The 23,088-nt window shown below is 35.7% G+C and overlaps 2 protein-coding genes and 1 pseudogene across 2 annotated transcripts; 1 reads left to right on the top strand and 2 right to left on the bottom strand.

The window, feature by feature from the left end:
* Positions 1–993: 993 nt before the first annotated feature.
* On the bottom strand, positions 994–7,324 carry LOC145213233 (uncharacterized; annotated as a pseudogene).
* A 2,633-nt stretch (positions 7,325–9,957) lies between these two features.
* On the top strand, positions 9,958–16,306 carry LOC145213991 (uncharacterized). Its single transcript, XM_080082411.1, has 16 exons — positions 9,958–10,078; positions 10,392–10,507; positions 10,772–10,817; positions 10,896–11,014; positions 11,409–11,550; positions 11,658–11,749; positions 11,810–11,978; positions 12,334–12,476; positions 12,741–12,799; positions 12,865–12,967; positions 13,429–13,584; positions 14,040–14,164; positions 14,360–14,442; positions 14,647–14,818; positions 14,969–15,057; positions 15,827–16,306. The coding sequence occupies exons 1-16, from the start codon at positions 10,015–10,017 to the stop codon at positions 15,928–15,930; spliced, it is 1,782 nt and encodes a 593-aa protein (XP_079938537.1). The 5' UTR covers positions 9,958–10,014; the 3' UTR covers positions 15,931–16,306.
* Positions 16,307–16,515: 209 nt separating this feature from the next.
* Positions 16,516–21,236, bottom strand: LOC145213232 (atlastin-2-like). The gene is made up of 10 exons (XM_080081464.1): positions 21,224–21,236; positions 20,886–21,061; positions 20,288–20,428; positions 19,735–19,890; positions 19,149–19,205; positions 18,848–19,088; positions 18,305–18,483; positions 17,933–18,004; positions 17,147–17,407; positions 16,516–16,554 (listed from the first exon to the last, which is right to left on the bottom strand). The coding sequence occupies exons 1-10, from the start codon at positions 21,234–21,236 to the stop codon at positions 16,516–16,518; spliced, it is 1,335 nt and encodes a 444-aa protein (XP_079937590.1).
* Positions 21,237–23,088: the final 1,852 nt, after the last annotated feature.

Genomic DNA, 23,088 nt, shown 5'->3' with positions numbered 1-23,088 from the left:
CTAAATTGCATTGTGTTGCGTTGATTGAAATGTCATATAAGCAACAAACCTAATCAAAACCGGCAAAAGCTTCAAGCCTTTCGTTTTGCAAACGTTCGTTCAATCAACAAAACATTCGTTTTGAAACTGTAAAGCTTCATTTGTCAGCGAATCTTTGCTGTAGCGTAGTTCGCCACTTTGCTATAGGGCAAATTTAAGCTATTGAATTGCTTTTGAGTGAGCTAAATGCCATTTTGATGGCTATATCAGAAACATAACTGCCACAATGCTTTCAAAAATAATTGCTTGTTCTTGCAACCTTGTAGCCAATTTGTTGTTGTCACGTGGCCGTTTTGTTTCTGATTAAACATATCCCAGCCGAGTGATTTTACCAATTGCTTTATAATACTGTGTGTTTTTTTCTAATAAAAGTATCTAGTGGTGACAGAAAACAAAAAAAAACTAAAGTTTCTTACTTACACACCTTGTGTCATAGTTAGGACTCGTTATCGACACCAAGCGACTGTTTATGATTTTTTTCCATACACCCAACCATATATGTTTCCAATTATTTCTTAGAAAAAGTAGCAGATTTCTTTCTCCTTCTATGAATATTGTAGGGCCTTTATAAACAGTGGATTGTGGAAATGAAAAATCATAAACATGGAGGCTGTGATGATATCCCTACACTGGTGGCAAGACCTTTAGGCAACCAGTTGCTGGGATCTGAGCCTTTGACTGAATAGGTATTTGCAACGAACAATAAAACAAAATCAAACCTAGCAAAATGTGTAAGTGGTAATACAAGTTTGTATACTGTTATCAAGATTGTAATAACGCACCAACAGCTGCAACAATGCATAAAACAATCTTAAAGCATGTTTGATAGGGTTTGTACACTCTGGCTTATTTCGCAAGTATGGCTCAGGGCGTTCAACACCTAGTCCAACATATTTACAAGTTGCGATAATCGGTGAATATTTCTCAAGTAATCTAAGTTGTTGCGATTATTGATCATCGTGTAAAGATCAGAATTGTGGAATGAAGATCGTTTACAAATTTTCCGTTAATCTGTGACCTGTTCTCAAAGACGTGTTCCCGCAAAGACTCCCATGCTGAAACAATAAATTTACACAATAAAATAAAATGAATCTGTTTCTGCCGTATTTCTTAAAATGTAGAAAAAAATGTTATTTCTGATTAAATGATTCGTAAAAAACAAGTATCTTTAATGGTGAAAATAACGGGCCAAATAGACGTAAAAAGCGACATGCTTTATTGTTCAAACGTTTCGGCAAATGCTCATGCCATCATCAGTGATATGAAGGCCACATCAATTGCACCCATTTATATACACTTAAGTCGCATAAAAGAATGATAAAAAGGTACAAGCGTCGCATAAAAACGATAGATAAAAAAGGTGCGCAGAAGCGAGGTGTAAGCCACCTGTAAAGTGTATATAAATGGGTGCAATTGATGTGGCCTTCATATCACTGATGATGGCATGAGCATTTGCCGAAACGTTTGAACAATAAAGCATGACGCTTTTTACGTCTATTTGGGCCGTTATTTTCACCATTAAACTTATGAACAGATCCGTATATAGTGTTCCAAGTATCTTTAAAACTATAATTCACAAAACTAAGCAAGATAACAATACCGGAAAAATCTCCACATCGATTTCGATCCGATGTTTTTGCAGAACCAATGCAAAACTTAGCCGGATCAGTTTTACCGTTCAATCTAGAACAAAATAAAAATACATGTAGGATTTCTGTAATATTTCAAAAATCATGGACTATGCCAAGCAGCAGGAAATTTGCAATGCACAAAACATTATTTTGAACTGTTTTGTAAATGTTATCTAATTTAATGTTCTATACTAGTGTGATTAATTGTTTGGACGTTTTTATAAGATGCGTTAACTTCTCTTTACTATGTACCTATTTATGAATAAGATCCCATATTTCATAGCCGAAACTACCAAATTAACACCAATAAGGTTTAAACGCGTCAACAAACCTCACTCCTGGGCACATTGCGTAAGCATAACCCAAGTAGTCGTAAGCTCTGAACTGCAAATATCCTGAAGTAACGTTATGGCCAGGATAGGATATTGATCCTTTTACGATGTTTACAGGCGCTGTGATTGGCTGAACATTGTGCAAGGGCCGAAGGTCCATCTCTGGATAATCTGAAACAATTCATCTTAATCTGATCACGAAAATAGAGATTTTTGAGATTTACACAAAAACATTTACTAATTTTTAAACCGTGTACAGTTTTATTTGTGATTAAATTACTTTTAAGTCGTTTGACTATAGCGCTTCAAAGATGCATCTTATTTCATAATTTGTTACAATTTATTATTACAATTACGTTTTTTGTGTCTGCTTATGGGCAGCATTCCAAAGAGGAGTTGTAGTGAGTGTTATTGCTTTTATCCATCTTTTATTATGTATGTATGTTTAGGTATGAAGGATGTCAGTTACGCGAAATGTATATGTTCCATTTAATTCATTGACTGATTCAGTTACATGAAACGCATTTTTTATTCTAAACTAGTGAAGTTCTATTTTTATTTGTAAAACGTCCAAACAGAACTTAGGTACACAATTCACGGTTTTGGACATTTGAATTCTATTCAATAATGACATAAGATGTGTCTAAACGTCATGCCTTTACAAATATATTGATTTATGTCTTTCTTGTCCTAACACTGCCTTACTGCTAATTGCAAGTCAAATACACATACCTAGTAGATCCGCAATTTTGTCCAAAAGATTTCGAACTTCTTCGTCCGACACATGGCTGTTTCTTGATGCTGAATGGTATCTGGAAAATGTTTAGTGTTTAGTAAAACATTTTAATACGTACTATAGTACTTTACCATGTTTTACAGAATCATTTTCCCAATAAATAGTAAGCATCCTATGTTGACGTTTACAGAATAACTATGTTTTTTTAGTAATATTTGAGCCAAAGCTACCGTGTTCTATTGTATATTAGAGTCAGTCTGTCAACAAAAGTGTCCTTGAAAACAAGGCTTTTTTTACGGAGGCAAATGATCTTACATTTTTTATATAGAGGTTTGTTGGCTGGTTTTGATATATTAAAGCACTGGTGCTATGCCGTTATCATTTTTTGTTAAATACAAAGATTTTCGTACCTGCTGAGCAGCATGTATCCAATAATTGCTTGGTCGATTTTACCCGTGACATGAAATCCATAAGAGATCGTGCTGGAGGTTGTGGTTCCGGGCTCAAATATGCATTTTGTGCTGTTAAGTTTCTACAAAAAAAAATGTTTTCATTGGACGAATACATTTTAACACTGAATCAAAACTAACAACATGTGGAATAAAATAGTGGTAAAATGAGATCTATAAAACAATTAAATATTGAGTTGCAGGACCAGTGTTTTAACGTGTAATTTCTTTAGTCGTAGACTGATAAACATGTTACACAAACTAACCATAAAATGTTTGTCACGTAACAAAATAAAACCATTTTTTTGGATTAGCAATCAAGTCCAAATGATGGCAGGCTTCTATTCGTAGGGTTTCATAAACGCCTCTATACCGCCAACTCATCAAGCGAGCCGGATAAGTACTTGCTTTTTTTAATTGTTTGACATTATAGCTTACGTTCTCAATGCAGAAAAATACCATCGTTCTGGAAGGCCTAGATTCGTAGAACACGCTGTAAGCCATCGCTTGGATGGTTATTTTGTTGCGATTTATGGAGATTGGCCGTCGCTCTAAATATGCTGAGTTGCTTTTTCCAGTAGATTCCACCTAAGCAAATATACATTTAGCATTGTTGAAGCAATGCGAGAGATAAAAACAACACTAACTTATTCCTGAAAACAAACTTGTTGGCCTGGTATTCTGTAATCTATAAGTGTCGGAGTGCATTTTGTTTTACATAACTGTGCTTTTTTTGAAGTGGTTACTGATAGAGTAACTTAATTAATTGGGTATTGGACAATATCGATTTGCGATGTTTCAAGCGTTCTTTTCTTTCATACCTTGATTCCAAAATTTTGGGGGTACCCGTCGAAATTTGAGATAGTTGCTATCGTCGTGAAGGGATGAATGGCTGCACTGCTTATGTGATAAGACTTAGAGTCACTGTTAAACAAAGGCATGATAAAACATAACAATGTTGTTCGACAGCAACAAAACTTACGTGTACGACTGACCGTATTGCATAAGTTTGTATGGCTTGTCATTTTCTCTAAAGTAAACCTAAACAAATGTAATGAAAAGTAATTTGTGGTTGCCCATACCTCATATTTACAACCCTTTTGTATTTTAGTGGTTTGCGCCACGTGGTGACCTACAAACTTTGCGCCACGTGGTGACCTACAAACCGATTTTGGCCAAAATTTCAAAAGCTTAAAAGTAGTGCTTAAAAGATGAAGATGTAAAAACACGGTGTTATGTTTCGTAGCAAAATGTCAGTGATCAAGTAATTTCAACGTTTTAGCAGGTGGTATGCTACAAAGCAACTTTAAAATCATTTATTTTTTGCCACATAAAAAAGTACTAATTTTTCTGGGCGGGTAATTCAAAACATGACTTTGTGCTAAAGTACCTGGTTTCCAGTGTCATACATATCTTTTCCACCATCACTGATGTTCGAAGCAGTTGTACCCATGTCGTAACTATAGCTGTACCACCACGTCACGATTGAGGAAATTTTAGGGGAGATATGAGTTCTGACCAAATCAATAATTTTCAAATCCAAACCTAAAGTAAAAAATGCAATTAAAGAGCCTAAATCTTATTTTGAGTTGCGCAGACTAACATTAATTTTAATTTGCATTTTAAATCTGAACTTACTATAACAATAATTTTGTCTGAATGACTGCATGAATAACACAAGATGACTCCTGTATGTGCCAACTTCAATTCGAGTCATTTTTGCTGAAGTTAGACCTTACGTAAAACAAAACTAACTAATTTTGAGATCTCCTAAATTTAAACGTTATAATGAAACAACTTTTGGGTAGTTGCCACAGATGAAATATATCTTTTAGTATAAAAGAAACATACTGAATAGCTTTCAAATTACAATTGAAGTGGCACATACAGTAGCCATCCATGTTACATATGCAGACAATCGCACAAAAAAATGTTGTAGTTTGTTCAGGTTTAAAAGTAAATTGAAATTAATACGACTTACTGACCCATTTTAAAATAATCTCCTACATTTACCGATATTGTTAAGTTGTTTAAGCTTCGCATCGTTCTTATAAAGTTCTTTCAAAGTCGACCCGTGGCTGTCAAGGAAGCGGTTGGTGGTATGATACTTCAAAAACGCTTGCTCGTCAATATCAGTGACGTCAACACCGTTGGGCACGTGCCACAACATGACGTCTGAGGCCTGCGGGAAGTGAAAGTCGGAAGCAAAACAATGAACAACAAAATCTCTGCCGAAAAAATAGCATTTCGACTTTGTAGTGACTTACGTTCCGTGAAAAATATTCTAGACTTTTCTGCTCTTGTTGCCTTGGTGAGTGTCCCTTCGGTTGCTTTGCTGCTCCAAAGTGAATCTTTTTAACAAATAAGTTTTTATTGCTAATCTAAATGTTACCAACCCACATTTACAGCTTGAGTTTTCGAGTTTTTCGGAAGTTTGGATGGTTTGTTTTGAGCAATAATAGTTTGTGACGGTAAAACTTAAGACATAACATAAGACAATTTTACCAATGAAGCCGTCTTTACTGGGCTGTGGTTTTCTGAATTGGGTCCATTTATCATGGAACCCACATTTTGTCCCATCCTCGTATCGGTGAACGGAAGCGACAAGTGTCCATCCACCTCCATCAGTTTCCATATCGCAGTAAACCTAATGTAAAAGATACGGTTAAAATAACATTTTGCATGAGATCTTTACAACTAATAGTGAGTATGTCATGTCGACAATCATATTAGTTGCAATAAAAAGCAGTAGTTTTTATCTCTGATGATGCCCACGACTGTGCATCAATCTGATATAGAAGTACAACTATACTTCGTAATTATCATTATTATTATGTAAAATAAGGAAATTATTCTTTTCTGTGTATTTTTTTTGTTGGAATTAAATGCCCCTCTGTAAATATTTACTTGTTTTCTTTGAAAGCACACTATTCGAGACAATGTAACCCCAAGATAAATAAAAAAGGAAGCAAAAAATAAAGGAAGTAACTTATTTTGGCCTTTATGTAATTGCTACATGATTTGCATTAATGTACATTTTTATAAAAATAAGAAGAAAAATATACCTCATGTGATTTGGAAACCGTATTTGCCTGTATTTCGTAAATTCCTGAAGCGGTGAATCCATTTTTCCTGAATTCCTCACAAGAATTGTTACCTGTATACGACACGAAGAGGTTAGACGGTCTATCACTTACGGAAGTGTTACATCCGTTTTTATCAAACCTTCTCTTCTATGTATCGTTTTCGGACTAGAATGTTTGTTTGAAGACTGCAAAGCTCCTTTTCCATCGGGTTTCTGAAATAAGATGTGCAATACGACGTTTTGCACATGATGTTTTGCTTTGATTTCACTCTCGGTATTGGTTTAAAACCCTATAGCTATAGCCTATATCAGGCCCTTATTCACGTTATAAATGTCAGTTCATTTGGCTAAAAAACAAAGCACAAATTCATTGTAATCATTTTGCTACTGTTGTTTGTTAAATAGAAGAGGTCAATTTGTTTAAATCTAAAAGTACATATTGTGCAATGATCTGAAATTGCTTGGTTGTACAGCAATATTCAATATGAAACAAGCCTTACGTTATAGTTGAGGAACAAACCGATTATCATTATTATCATCAATATTACAACCACCAGCATAAAGATTGGAATGAGATATCCAAACAATGGAGTTTGTTTGGGACGAGTCCCTTATAAAATAAAACATATCATTAGTTGCTTTTGCTCAGTTAAGCAAATATAATTGAACTTCAAACATTAGATATCGTTGTGAGAAGTAACTTATAACGGAATTTGTTTCGCTATACAATTCACAGTTGTTTAGATGCTGTAAATTTATGTGAAGACCATGAAGTTTCATGCAAATACGTTACTACTTTCCGTATATATGCATACTTCTCTCTGAACGCCTCTGAGATTCTCTTCCGCTTTCTGAAATAAACAGTAATATTGTATGACATTATTCAAATAGAAAAATACAAATAAAAGCAAAAACGGTAGCACGTCTATCAATGCCGTTATTTTATATAACTTACTTTTGCTGGCGTTTTGACGGCTTGGTAGTTCATAGATATTCGGTTCTGCGCACGACGTTTCGCCAAAACTCCCCCGAGACCCTTTATTCATAGACATCTTGAATTCTCGACTGTGTCACATACACCAATGCATGTACTGATCAGCACATAATGCTTGCAAGTTGTTTTGAACGAAACTTGTGTTAGTAATAATAGAAAGATTGGCGTATTTTAAGGTCTTGTCTGCTTCCTTCTTTCGGAAATGGTGTAAACAAACACATTTTCGACCAGTGGTGAAACCGAACGGGTAACGGTTGGCTTTTGTGCAGTTTTATGAATCATTGCTCTTTCTTGAAAGTGCAACCCTAATATTAAAGAAAAATTACCCACGTTTTTGTAAAAATGTTTAAGCTTGTTATAATCGTTTTTTTTTTTTTTTTTCGAAGAAGCTATACTTATCATGAAAAATATAATTCAACAGGATTTATAAAGAAGGCTTTGTTATGAGAAAATCGCAGCGTTTGTGATAATGGGATAAAAGTTGACACAAAATTCTGTGAAAATTAGCACAAGCAAGGAAGCAAAATTGAACCCTGTCGAACTTTCAAAACGTTGTTAAATATATCACATAAGTTACACTTCCTCGTCAACAAATTTCACCAACCGAAACAAAAGTCAACGTATAGCGTGCCAAAACATTTTGTATGCCAGACTTTTGTTTTGCAAGTCGCAATTTAACCCGGAACCAAACGAGCAAGAAATTGTCCAATGAGTCATAACACGCTGTTTTTATTTACTATGTTTTTATTTTCGATGCGACTGGTTTCACTGTCAAACACACTAACTCTTAATAACGTATTAATTGTGAAATCCTAACTGTTTTGCAAAGAAATTATGCGAAAAAGTGGTTTCTGTTAAAGAAAATGTGCAATATAGCATATATTTGTCATGTTTTAGGCACTTTATCAGTTAAAAAGCTTTTACTAAATGACGTAAAAGTACGATCTTCAACCTTTTGTTTAGGATTTATGCCAGAAAACAAGTTGTAATATTCATTTGCTGGAATAAACGCACGAGCAATAAGGAATTGATATTCGAAACAAAACCGTTGCTCAAATTTATGTTTATGTTTCATTGTTACAAAGTCTCATACTGGTTGTCCTTTTTGGACAGTGATATCAAACCTTTTTGTAGTTCCGGATACCTGTTACACATTGATCCAGTCTGTGAAACCTTGAAACCATAGTGAACATCTTTGAAAAGCTTAAAAATCTTTGTTTTTTGCATACTCGCACAAAAGAGCCATCTTATGAACACCTTAGGGGTCTGCAAACCTCAGGTTGGGAACTACAGGGCTACTGAGAATAAAATGAAATATAAAATTATTTTATTTTTTTATTATTATTATTACATATGTGTAAAAACAAAAGATTTGTTTTAAGGGATGGCTTAAGATACTGTTATAAAGCTCTATTGCCACCTTCCATAAGATACACGCATTCGGTATTGACAAATCTTTTCATTCAACGATCAAAGTATTTCCGGCTTTTACTGCAAGTCGAGTAATGCGACAAAAGGGGAATTCCCCACGCGATTTCCACTTGCGTGCAGAGAACCAGCAAGCACAGGACACGTGTTATGTTCGTTACATTTTGTCCGCGATGGACAATGGCAGTTTTGCACCGGATCACATGTTAATAAATTCTCAAGCCAAGGTGAAGGAATGTGATTAGATTTCGAAAAAACGAAGAACTCCTTAATATGTTTAAACCCTCTCTCCGAAATTCGTAATTAATAGCTTCATCTTAAAACATATTCATCACATGTGATGAACACTTAAAATCTGCATGTTCATTAGTGGAGTGTTTATGACAAACGCTGTCGACATTGGAATTTAAAAAGCATGATGCAATAACTAAGCCACATTTTGGACATTTGGAAAATCTCTTTCATTTTATTTTGGGTCATTGGTATTTGTTAATGATGAAACATGATTCTACAATTTGTTATGCTATAATTAGTGAAACTTAAACTTAAACGTGCAGATGATGGATTCTAAGATTTACGGCCTGAAATCTGTTCCAGTTATAAGGTGTCACGGAAATATAATTTCACATAAACGCGTTTTTAGGGCCACAAGTTACGCCAAATCTCCAATCACGTTTGATATCATCGACAGTTAAACCTCTGGAAAACAATTTCTTGTCTAATACAAAAAAATTGTTGTCTAATACATAACTCGTTTAATTAGAATATAGGACTGCGTCAAATAAACGTCGCTGTAACCAGTATCTATTTACGGTGCATTTAAGTTTGTAAATCTCACGGTGCATGTAAGTTTGCAACGGGGCTGATCATCAATCTCTCAAGCCTTAAACGTGACTTGCAAAAACTCAATCTGTCAAAATGTGATGATTAATGATTTTTCGGACGTGGGGCCAAACTTTTTACAGCACTAGACATCACGAAAATGTCGTTATGCAACCTCAGTCTGCAAAAAACATAAATTGAGCGGTTTGCATCAGTGTTTTTAGCTGACGGTATTGGTTGATTTGTTTTGTTTTTGCGTAACTTACGAGAGCAAATTCCAGATGTTAGTTCAGTTGCTGAATAGTGTAAGCATCAAGCATCAAACAAAAAATTAAACACATTGTTACTTTTTGTGAAGAAATAATAAAAGTCGCGCAATGCAGTTTACAAAAAAATGCAATAAATGAATGGTGTTTATTCGGCTTGTTTGTAATAGTCAAACTTTGTGTAATTTATTTTTTGAGTGGTATGTGTGTAGCATTAGGCTGAAAAGCACTGATGGCGCAGCAAGATTACATGGAAACACGTTTGTGTGAAAACCCCTCATTAGCAGGAGAAAGCGGTAAGTGGATTGAAAACATGCCACCTATGAGTTTTATGTTCTGTTTGAACTAACAAATATAAACTTAGTTAACCTATGATTTTTTAATCAGATGCATATTGGACAAATTAGAATTTAGTGTTCAAAGCGCTAATGGCACTGTTTTAAACAAACATGTGTTTACAAATGACATGATATGACTACTTGTTTTTCTATGTTAAAATTTTTCACCACAAGATCCATTAAGTCTTTATCCAAGAAACGACAGTCTAATTGCAAAGCTTAATTATGGGTAATTCTTTAATTCGATTCGAAAACAACAAATTGTTTTCAGACACGCCCGTATGTAACAAGTCAAGATGGAATCGAAACTTCATTATCATGGTGACATGTGCTGTTGTCACGATTCTCTTATTTATTCTTTGTATTTTGGGTGTGGCAATTTTGGCGGTAAGTCACGAAGTTTGGTTTTCTACAATCTACTACATTCTTAAAAGCTATCTTCAAAAACAAACCGCCAAATATTTTTAAACCCACCAGAACGGAATTTTGGTGTATTGTAATCTATTGTAGTATATTGTACATTTACTTTACCTACCAATAAACGTGACAAGTGGAAAAGGGTCCCATTAAGTGAAACATAAGTTTAAAAGCAAAACAGAAAAATGTATGTGTAAAATATATCGATGTATAGTTTTTCCAATTGTATTTCAGCGTAACCCTGGATCCACTCAGCAAAATAACATCATTTCAACAGGAGGCAAGTTGCTATAAGCATGTTCAACAACATTAAGATTTTTTGCAAACCTTATACCATAAGTTTTAAATCCACACACAGACCCTGCTGCAATAACCAGTGGAAACAACTATGCTTCGTGTGCCGAATTGCAACGCAACGGTTTTAAAAGTTCCGGAATTTATCAAGTGCAACCAGAAAAAGATGGCATGTACTATGATGTAAGTTAAGCAAAAAACACTTCTCCTGTGGATGCATGAATTTATTAGTACTTTTGTGAATTTTACAAAATCGTGTCATTGAACCACAGAGCCGGGTGGCTAGTACCTTTTATCATTTTACTGTTCTCTTTTGTAGGGTGTATAAGCACATGCAATCAGACAAAACTGACTACACCTGCAAACATAAAACCACTCAAAAAAACATTTCCATTACATCTTTATTAGTTGCTTCAATGCGCTTGCGTTAAAAGTAACTTAATACGTTTTGTCAATTTTGTTTGAATGTAAAAATTACATAATCTTTAAAATCTTTGTTTTTGCTGTGGAACGTCGGTGCTATCGGCTGCTTTGTAGTACAGTTTATGGAAGAGTAATAATTGTTATTATGATTTAGGTTTACTGCGACATGACAACTGCCGGGGGTGGCTGGACTTTAGTTGCTTCAGTGCACAGAAACGACGACGGATATAAATGCAACACAACCGATATGTGGTCCTCCTTTCCTTGGACCCAAGCTGCCTATCTAAGTGGCAAAGGTCGTTAACATTGTTTTGAATATCTCATCAAGTCATAACATATGTGAAATAAAAATATAAATCTATGCTTTAAATTTTTGTAACTTATACTTTTTATTACTTGGTAGGGTCAACCAGTTGGTCTGACAAATCAACAATGGGGAGTATACGTAACGCGACATCAAGAGATTACAAGGCATTTGCTTATCACACCGGAAAAGTAATTTACCTCTTATCGGCACGACTTTATTTGCAAACTGATAAAACCTTTGATAATTAGGCAAGTGACGTCATGCTTTCGCACGTTCCGAACGATGTTGACGTCACTGAGTTTGATGACAAGTCGTTCCTTAAGTATTACACTAACAACGGGTTTCTTGGCAAATACGGATCATCACTTCGCAACATGTACAAGAATCATGCACGTTTGGAAAGTCTTAATGTTATTGGTGAGAAAAATGAGCAAAGAACAACGTATTTTTTGCCAGTAGGTGCTGGTACGGGGCTATTGAGAAATGACACTAAAGTTACTTTGGTTATGTCCACCCTAATCTCATTTTGAACATAACAAAACAACTCCTTAAACGAATCATAAAAATGTTGGGTTATTTTGACACAGTTGGTGGCTTGTGTTTTATTGAAATAGAAAATTTAAAATCTTTAAAAAAATCTTTTAGCCCACAAAAATAGATCTACTAACAACTAACAAAGTGAAATAGAGTTTTTAAATATTATATTTTGGATGTAACTTAAGCCTTGAATTTAAACCACCGATTAACGTAAGGTTTTTGTAAAAAAAATCAGGTATGGATTCAAAAATAGTTCCACTGATCCAGAAAAATGTTAATCCTTCGTCTATTTTTACCGATTGGTATAACTACACGTTTGATGCCAAGACATCGGAGGCTTACGAAGCCAACGATAATACACCAGACATTGGAAACATGGTAGGATTACCTAATTGTTAAAAACGGAAATTGATGGTTAAGACTAACTGTTCGGGTCAAACTTAGTCTAAACTTGTGAAGTATCATGCAAAGGTTAAGGGTTAAACTCTTTTTTGTCGGGAGAGCTACTAACACAGGAACTCACAGCACACACAGTGGGCTAAATACTGATGGAGGGCGTAAAGGGTGCAGTTTAACCTTTTTTCAGTTATAAATAAAAAACGTCAAAATTAGAAGTAATCAAAATTGTCACATTTATTACAGGTCTCGTTCAGTTTGGACAACGGGCCCGAACAAAAAATAGAATACGGGAAGACATATACGTAAGTGTCAGCTCACTTTGGATCAAAATTTTGCCTTCAATTTAACACTTTGTGCTATTTTAAAGCGATTCAAAAACGTATCACGTGACAAGCATTGCTGCACAGCCGTTCCTCACCATGGCAACTGTTTCCAACTTTGATGGCTATCCTTCCACTTTTAGCTTGAAGGTAAGCGGATAAATTAATTTGTCAATGTCAACACATTTTTCATCACTTTGATTAACATTAATTGTAGAAACCAAGCATTTTCTCAAACGCGCTAAAACTCAGTTTCGCAAACACATTTATTTTGAGCGCTAAGCCTCATTTTCTTAAACGCCTTGTTTTCAAATTTACGGATGTCAAACTTGTATGCAAATAAGCGCTGGGGTTTTTCGTTTGCCATTCATTAAATGCAAAACGTTTTCCATAAATGACTTTTTGGCTGCAAGAAGTGAATGAGCACAACATTTATTTAAAGGATACATAAACAAAATCGCATCAAACACAACCTCATACGTTTGTTTTAGCATGCAGTAATGTATTTTCACATAATTTTCGTCAACAAGGTTACTGATCAAAATACAATAATATAACGCGGTCGCAAATGTTGTCCGAAACATTTTAACAAACAGTTGAATCATGTTTAGGTTGATTCGCATGACTTGAGCAACGCGGTGTCCGTAACCTCAAGTACTTCGTTTTATCGGAAGGGATTTTCCATTTACTTTCGGATTTATCACAGGAGCCAAAGACCCAACAAAACTTCTGTAGCTTTTGCTTTCTTTAATATTCGTTCGTACGAGGTACAGTATAAAGTTTTTTTCCCAACACCCTTTTAAAAAATAATTAATTGACTGCGAAAGCAATTATCTTAAATCAGTTGTAAAAACTTTCGTAACAAAGTTCACCAAAAATACGTGTCATACAGTCGTTAAGGTTTGACGTAAATACCAACTTTGACGTAGGTTTAATAATAGATAATGAAATTAATGAGAAACATCATGTTCACGCTGATTCTTTAAACAGAATTATTATGGCAGAACTCTGAAGCACAAACCACTAAAGATCAGATTTTAATTGAAAATAAAAATAAAACATTTTGATATTCAGTATCTTCTCTTTTTGATAAAATGTATAAAAAATGAAAAAATGACACTGATTTTCAAAACCGGACGTTTCCACTTCAAAGTTTTCGGCATTAACTTACTAAATAGTTGGGATCACAGATAGAAAGCATAAAACGAAATTGATTGTGTAGTGGGTTTCTGCACCGAGGTACTCCTACCATCCAACGCATCCGCCATCACCCAATGCAACTGCATACGAGATACAGTTGAGAGGTGGAGCAAAGAACCTGATGGTTGGATATGCATTGTTTACCAGGTAACTTATTTAAGTGTTCGACAGCAACTACTTAACATTTTCAGAAATGAACTGTATCAAACGTTCAAAGTTGACGCTTTTGACGGTATTATAGGGCGATGCATATGAAAACAGTTGTTGTGTTGGGTGTACGATTTCAATCAATTATAAAAATTATCATAATAAGTAAAAGATTTTCTTTGAAAAAATTTATAGGAAAGGAGTCAATAAAACCGTCAACTCGGCCGTCAGCTTCACGGAAATACGTACATTTTTTGAGAAGTTTATAGATGAGCTAGGTAGGTTTCTACACTCTTTTGATGGTTTTTTGGCCATTTGAAAATTAAACAAAAACAAGGTATCAAAGAAATTATTTAAGAAAAATGAACGACATTATTGCTATTCCATATATATTTGAAAACTGACCACGAAGCTAGCCAACAACTTAAAAACAGCATTTTCACGAGTGATTCGTAAGCACATGCATTTATTTTTTCAAATAGCATCACAGGAGATTAAGGACAAAGCTATAGTTCGGCCTTCTGATATCTGGACACCTGTGGTTTTTGCTAAAGGGAACATGTCCTATCCGCAATACAACGTTACTCCTGGTTTTCTGCAATTCAGGGCTTACGATAAACTTGGATTTCCGTACGCCATGTGCCCCGGTTTACGGTGAGCGAAACACAATCTCTAGTTTTGCTGCAATTAAAAGAACATTTACTTCAATAGCACCTGATACAAAATGTAGTTACTGAATGTGTAACATGTTTAAGCCGTATACAATTTGCCACAGCTATGTACACCTTTTCAAATCTTTTGCAGAGTTGGAAAAAAAGAAGACCCTTCAAAGTTTTGCATTGGTTCCGCAAACACGGGGTACAGTTTTCCGCAAAAATGCGGGGACTTTTCAGGTAGACAGAAAAAGCACGTACCACATTCATTCATTTTCTATTTCAGACACATAGTCCATCTATTCAACACAGATGCATCGGTTTATTCGCCTAATTCAGGGGTCACCAAACTTTTTTTACTGCGAGCCGGATAAGTTTTTTAATAATGATTCGCGCGGCCCGCATAGTTTTCATACCCTAGCGCCGTCTTTCCAAACTTAGCCCGCGAGGCGATTTTTATAGGGGCGCCAAGATATGGTCTTTCTACAAACCCATTTAAAGTCTGGCGATGCGACTTTTAAACTGTATAGTTAGACTTATATTCAGGACAATGCTTGTATATTCCGTCAAAAGTAACCAAAGAAGGCGATTGTTTGCGCACAATTAACACTTGTTGGTGACGTAACAAACTGGTTTTGGTTCAATCCTGGGCGTTGTAATCCCATGTAACTACGTAACATAAATTCTACATATCGCGACAGGAAAACTTTCGTAAGGAGTAGATTAATTTTTGAATGTTACAAAATTATCAATATGCCGGATCCGGCACGCGGGCCGTAGTTTGGTGACCCCTGGCCTAATTCATTTAAAATAATGAGGTTACTGTAAATCCTAAATATGCTGATTCCGAGTAATCGCACATACCGATTAACTGAATAGCGGTCTGGGCACATTAGGTGATCGATTAACGTTAGGTGAGAGTGCTGTTTGGTATAACAGACTGAAAAGTAGCCACAGGTCTTTCATGTTTAATACCTGTTTTCTTATTGTCTTTATCTTTATTATTTAGCATGGGAAACACTGAAGGAACACGTGTTCATTAACAGAGCGACGCAGAGTAATGGAGAGTTTGTGAATGATCTCCACTCAACCATTCTCATATTTACCCGTTGACAATATTACTGCTATCATATCTATACAGGGCTACAAGAAGAAAAAATGCTAATGGATCTCCAAAGAATACATGATATTCCAATACAACATATATAACTTTTTCTATTGAGCATACAGAATGATTCAAAAAACGTATCACCAACCACAAAGGGTAACAAAAGATCAAATACGGGGGGAAATGTTGGAATTATTCAATTGCCTACAAATTGTTATTGAAGGGTACAGCAGTAGATTCAACCATGGAGGAATTTCTTCCAAAGGAGAGTTTTATAAACTTTGAATTTACTTTAATTTGTACATCTGGTTTGTAAAAAAGACACTACATATCTGGAAATATAACCGGTGAAGCTACGAAAAGACTGTGTAAATGATCTTTGTATGGGTTAGCATCTAAGTTAAATGTTGTTCGTTGGGGAGGAATGAAAATGTTTTTAATGGTTAAGGTAGGAGTTCGCCGATAAAAGTCGGGAACCACTGTTACAGTTTCAGGTTCGTAGGATTTGCAAAAACGAACAACAAAAAGAACCAAAACGCACATACAAGATTGGTAACACTGACAGTTTACACGTAGTCTTGAAGATGTAGTTACACACGTACATTGAAAAGCGCAACATCTTCAGAATTCTGTAAAAAAATATAGAATCAAAATTAAGGAGTTTATTTAATAGTGGTACCAATGTTAGTCACATTATATTTTTTGTTTGAATTGCGCCCAAAACGACTGTGTTAAAAAGGCAATTGTTATTAGCTTAAATTTTGGAATTTAAATGACTTCTGCTACCTTCTGGCATCAACAAGTTATACTACACTGTTAGAGCTAGATAATAGTTTTTAGTCCCGTTTGTGTACAGTTGTCAGGTCAGGCTTTATACCTGCTACTGGTACCACGTAGCCCAGTACAACCTGGCGCGTGTCGAGTTGCCGGCTCCTAAACCGGCTCCCCCACTGGGGGCAACTTGGGTGAAGCTGTTGTGAGGACGTCCCGCTGGACGAAAAAACAAAACCTATCAAAAGGCGGATAAGCTCTTGTGAGCCAACGGCCATTCATATCTGGAGAGGAGATGTACACTATCAGGTTCTTGTCCAATGAACACAACGATGAGCACACCAATCATACGGTAAACTCAGTAAAGTGCCCTATCTATCCCAGGACTACGGCAATGACTTGTCTTTTTTCTACAGCGTTATAAATCTTGGTACAATGGGTTCCACATACCGGTGGCACACGTTGTCTCAGATTCGTTATTTCTTTCTTATATGTTTCTTCTCTCTGACGTGCCTCGGACAGCTCCCTCACGTGGTACGACATTTTTTCGAACTGTTTGTCGAGTTGTTCTTCGATCAGCACCCTTGCCTCTGCGAGTGCATCTGATTTGCCAAACTTACTGATTTTTTCAAACTGGTGGATGCGACTTGTCTTCTCTTTCTCGTGGACTTTTTGCAAATCGGAAAATTCGTCGTAAAAATGTTCTAACACCTATGCAAACCAAAAAGTGTTGTAGCTGCTTAGCTGGCAATTAAACATTGGGTTTGTTGTGCTTTAACCCTCGGCGGGCAAAAACAGTGCGGATCAAGTTAAAGGTATACAATGCACGGCTCTAAATTTGCTGTTTATAGTTTTGTGTTGTATAGACGGCATTGTGTCACGTCCCGTTTCAATCAACACCAAGACAGACTAGAGTTGGTCCGGTTCGGGCTTAAGCTTAAATAAAACGGGCTTGGTTCGGACCTGGGGTTGCCACATTCGTGTCCTAATTTCATCTTATGTGTGGTGACATGCGATCCCATACAGTATTTAGTAGCCTTGTCCGCTTTTACCTTTTTGACCAGACCATTTCCTGTGTCCGATTATGAGCTGAGTTATATATTACCAAACACATTTGCGCTAAAACCAAGTGACTTTAATTAATCATCCTGCAACAGGCAATGGCATTGTTTGAATAGTGCAATTGCATTGGGTTTGACTCCAGCACCCTAACTACAAGCAAAATATAAATCTTACCTTATGCATCTTGTCTCTATAATCGTTTACTGCTCCAGCGATGTAGTCGTTTAACCATTGGTCGGCCACATGCTAATAAAAAAGGATTGGAATTTATTTACTGTTTCAATAAATTAAAAGGTCTTTGATAAGATTTACCGGTACACCACCCTTGCTATAGGGGCCTACCCCAAATACTATATAACCAATAAAAATTTACTAACAAAACGAAAGGTTTAAAAAAAATATTTTTATGAACCAATTTCTTTGGTCTTAATTAAACTCAAATCCTACTTCGAACTGATACATTTAAATAATTAAACTAATCCCAAATGCTTGGCCTACGAGTGGGCTCTCCTATGAGAAAATATACGCAATATTGAATAAACTTACCTCAGAAAGGTCTTTGGAGTGTGGCATTTCCTTTGTCAATATCCTTTCAGAACACTTCAACACATAATCGTACAAACTACTTCCTGTCATGGGACTTTGATTAAGTAACAGCGGAGAAAGGTCCGTCGTTAGCTCTTTAAACAACTTGCAAGCATTGTGGCGAAATTTCTTGTCAATATCTGAAAGACATTAACTTATAATTAAGTAGGGGACGTAGTCGCGTAATAAATCGGGATGCAGTCGTAAAGACTTTGGCGTTTATTTGTATTAGGCAAGGCACCGTTGTGTATAGCTGCCAAAGTAAGCTATTATAATACCATGGCAGGCTTTTACACAGTTTTAAAAAGTTTTTGTACTTTAACCAAGGCGTTCCCGTTAATAGGCTGCAGCATTTGCGTTTTATTTGCACTGCGCGTCAAGGTATTGCCTCAATTTAAAGCTATAGCTTAGTAGGGTCTGATAACTTTGTCACAGTGCGTTCGTTACAGGCTGTCGTGTACCAGTGTTTTGTTCATACTACATATAAAATGTTAGAATTCTTACCTTTAATTTTGATTGGTTTTACTGCGGCACTCCCTCTCATGATTTTCGAACCAGGTGCAGGCATCGCAAAAGCCCCAACGTTGGGATAAAGCTTTTGTAGGTCCTTCACATTGTTTGAAACCTCCTCACTGCCACTTGATTCGCTAAGATCCCTTTCTAAAAGACTTATATACTTCTTCCCTCCTTCGACTCCGTAGCCAAGGCTTTGATGAGGAAAATCCCGTATCAGTAGGACCAAGTTCTAAAATGGTAAATCAGGATTTGATATGAATATCTAGCAAACGCGTTATTGTGTGTATACCTGCAGAGAGGAAGATGATTGTTCATTCCCCACCCAGTTTGCAATCCTTGTCCAATACTGTGTACAAAAATCGTAAAAAATAATCTTTAGTTATACACCGAGATCACCAAACAGTCTTGCGTGTGTCGTGTAAAAAAATTGCTTAGCAATAAGTTCAGATTTGTATACTCTTTTTAAAAGCGGTAAGCATATTATTGTATCATCTTTAAAATAGTGGAAAAGCATTATTTAACCAAGGCTTTCCATGGTCAGATTTTTCTCTCCTTCCTGGCTGCAATCGAATCTGGTAGAAAGTATGCCTTTTTTGATCCACGCAAATAAACAATTATTGTTGAACAAATATAACATTTTTACGTTTTGTTACCGTACACGGTGCTTTTATTGTGGTATTTACGTCTTCTGGATTTGACGATTTTATGTAAAAATAACTTTTGGTTGCAACGTCTAATTAACCGGACTCAACCAAAATTTAAAGTCAAAACTAATCCAAACTGGGTTACCACCTTGCAGTAAAGTTCCAAAAAATAAGCCTGAGGAAACGTAACCTTCTACATCAGGCAGTATACAAGTCATTTGGTCAACTTACTGTCAAATGTTCGATATCGTTCGATTGTATTTGGCGAAAGAGGTTGAACACCAGAACTGAGCTCATCAGAGTGGCGAGTGTAAAAATTTGATCGGCTTCTTGTTTGCTTGTTTTATTGTCGAACATTCCTTGCGTGTCCATTACATATAGATTTACCTTCACAAAATAAACCATACTATGTTAATTCAATATTAAATCTGTTTCAAACAAACTGTTTCGTTTTTTTTCTAAACTATTTAAAAATTGTGTATCAGGTGGAATGTGGCGACCATAGCATTTGCTTGATTTTTGTCATTTTTCTTGGTGTTACATGAGATACCTCTCATGCGGTTGCTTTATAACATAATAGCAACCTAAACTGAATCAGTGACACTTTGGTAACGTATAGAAAACAATCAAGTTATGTGCTGACTATTTGTTTCAAGCAAGAGTATATCAAACGGTGTACACTGTTTGCAGCCAACTTTTCTTTGTATATAATGCTTGTAAACTTATGTGTAAAATACGTCTGGGTATCACGATAATTTCATGCCTGCCTCCTACTTCTACCTACCGGCCCTTGCTTTGTTTCCAAGGTGATAGGTGAGCTTGTAATCCATATCCCTTCAGTGTTTCGTGTCTGTCCTCCACGCCACTCAAATGTTGGTTCGAGAGTTTGGTTGAATAACTTGCCCAATAACTTTTTTTCCAAGTTCTGTGGAAAAAACAAAGCCTTCAAAGAGCGTAAATGGCTAATAAAGCGAGTTCTTATCATGTTTATAAAATACTCGGTTATTATGTCGATCAGTGGTTAACGATAACAAAAACCATTGATTTAAAGCAAGGTTATACAACCATCCACATTTCGCGGAGAAATTCGTGTTCTTAAAAGACTTAAATCATTAAACCTTTTTTCTAAAAATGTGACCTCCAACGATAACCTAAAAGAATTTTTACAAGTTTTTTTTTTTTGCATTAGAATCAAATTAAGTAGGCTTACACGTCCTGTTACTAGACTTTTGTGACGCGCAACGAAAAAGCACTGACATCTGTCAATAAATAAAATGAAACAGATGTGTATTCCTAAGGCAACAGCAAAAAAGTTGAGTGCCTCTAAATTAGACTGTAACACTTTGATAATATATATACAGTAAAAGGTCACATACTCTTACCTCTGTTAAATGATGAATCAACAAGTTAATCATAAATGATTTGCCTTTTCTTTTTTCACCGCATATTGAAATAACTGCTGTTGGTTTATCCCATGAAGTTTCTAGCACACTTTTAAGAGCTTGTTGGTCTAACTCCAGAGTACCATTTGTAGATTTCGACAAGATTTGAATTGCATCTGCGTTCAAAAAAATTGGAATTCATTTTAATATAATTAACTTTTTCGCCCAAAGAGCAAATACTTATTATCTTTTTTCCTATCAAACGTTTAATAACAGCGTATCACAAAACATTTCGAACGGATATGAAAGATTAAAACAACATAAAAAACGATACATACCTTGTTTGCCCATTGTATTACTTTTCTGTGTGGGATAAAGTCCGTTGACCTCAGAGCAGGACCAATCACAGTTACTTCAAAAAATCTACGATAGTTGCTCTTATCTCAAAATTGTTGACTGTGCAATGCAATGTAATTTTAGTTACCAGTAGTGGCAACTCCAAAAGCTTTTCATCAGGGATTTGACAACGCCCAATAAACACCTAAACAGTAGGACTTTTTTGTTACATTTTAGGACTTAATTAACACAAATCTAACAAAAGGGAAAGGAAATACGACGCCTTTTGCTTCCATTGGTGAAAAACACCCACGCTTTTCACAAAAGCGTCGTTTCCCAACACACCTTCGCGTCACAACAACCAAAAACTCCGTTATAATTAACTTGTCCATCAAAGCTTTCATGGAGGTCTTTTCCCACAGAAATTTACGGACAACTGAATGGCGACGCTATTAACTTTCACACGCGAAAACATATCGTTGCCAAGAGACCATGTACACCCACAAACAAAATTCTTGCAAGACCCTTTTAGCAATGCTCTTCGCTGTTGGATGTTTTGTTTCGACCGTGAAAACCGTTGCACTGTGAAGGTGATTATATGAGAGATAGCAAATATTTTCAAGCGATCCTAACAGTTGTTGTTCATTTTAGCAAATCAGGAGAAATGTCGAAGCGAGGTATATATGTTTTTTATTTGTTTTATATTTCCTAAACAGTTAATATATTTGTTTTACACTAGGCTGTTTATATGCGTTAGGCGCTAATTTTTTTATGTTAACAAAAGTCTGCAATTTAGCATATAGTTTTCAAGGTGTAGTTGTGTCTTTGTGTTTTCTTTCACGGCGAGAGACAAGTCTTAACCCACACCTGAACCAAAAACTAAACAAAATAAACATTTTACCGCATTTTATTAATAAAGAGCCTATTCAAATCTTGACGAAAGGCGGAAGTGGAGCCTTAACTTTGGATCACCATGCTCTTAAAGGTGTTTTGGAAAACTCTTGGGATAAACCAACTGCAATTATATCCATTTGTGGGGACAAACGAAAGGGGAAATCATTTCTCATTAACTTGCTGCTGAGATATTTGACAGAGGTACATCTTTTAACACGTGCTACTCCAAAGTGTAACTATTAATGGTGTACTGAGGTTTAGGTTGTCTAAAATTTTTACCACTTATGTACTTTTTCCAATACTGTCGTCACGATTGTAGGTCTGAACAAACCGGGTCGAATAAACGGTTACAACCCAACCAATAGTGAGTCGGGTTGTATTGCATCACTGTAACTACACGTAGTTTTTTGGTACACGCTTTAATTTAGGCTTTTTTATGTTGCTACTCTAGCAAACTTCTGTTATATTAACTGCCATTTAGCATTAGAATGTAAGTTTATTACATATGAGGCAACTTTTTGCGGTAATGCTATGTTCAAAATGAAAAACTAGGCAAAGCATTTTATGCATTTTTGTTGATGTCAAATCGTTAAAAAGGGTTTAAAAAGTTATTCCTTTTGAAACAGAATATGCAGGATAAAATCGAAAAAAAGTTTCTGGACAAAAAACTCGAACCTGCATTCGAATGGCGTGGCGGACCGAACCGTAACACTGAGGGCATCTGGATAACAAGCAAACCTATCGACTTACCTACGAAAGATGGAAATGTAAGACAATTCGTGATAATAAAAGTTTTGATAAAGGTTTTTAGTAAATTATACATTTATAGTAAAATATATTTATAACCCTAAATATTGTCTCTGCCCTTCGACGAATTAATGTCTTTCTGGTAGTAGTATTTAGGCTAATTATGCATAAACTATTTATGATCTAAAAACAGATTAATAGTGTTTGCTTGCCGTCAGACTGAGAA

Source organism: Phallusia mammillata, chromosome 2, assembly GCF_965637545.1.
Source record: "Phallusia mammillata chromosome 2, kaPhaMamm4.hap1.1, whole genome shotgun sequence".
Classification (NCBI taxonomy): domain Eukaryota; kingdom Metazoa; phylum Chordata; class Ascidiacea; order Phlebobranchia; family Ascidiidae; genus Phallusia; species Phallusia mammillata.
This window is presented reverse-complemented; position numbering and strand designations above follow the sequence as displayed.

What these genes read in the sequence shown, in the direction of transcription:
- LOC145213991 (XM_080082411.1), top strand. Translation starts at nt 10,015, where the DNA reads ATGGCGCAGCAAGATTACATGGAAACACGTTTGTGTGAAAACCCCTCA. An exon ending in TTGCTTATCACACCGGAAAA is followed by an intron (nt 11,750 to 11,809) that starts GTAATTTACCTC and finishes TTTGATAATTAG; the next exon opens with GCAAGTGACGTCATGCTTTC. An exon ending in TTAATATTCGTTCGTACGAG is followed by an intron (nt 13,585 to 14,039) that starts GTACAGTATAAA and finishes TTGATTGTGTAG; the next exon opens with TGGGTTTCTGCACCGAGGTA.
- LOC145213232 (XM_080081464.1), bottom strand. An exon ending in ACTCCAAAGACCTTTCTGAG is followed by an intron (nt 18,005 to 18,304) that starts GTAAGTTTATTC and finishes CTTTTTTATTAG; the next exon opens with CATGTGGCCGACCAATGGTT. An exon ending in ATAGAGACAAGATGCATAAG is followed by an intron (nt 17,408 to 17,932) that starts GTAAGATTTATA and finishes TGGTTTGCATAG; the next exon opens with GTGTTAGAACATTTTTACGA.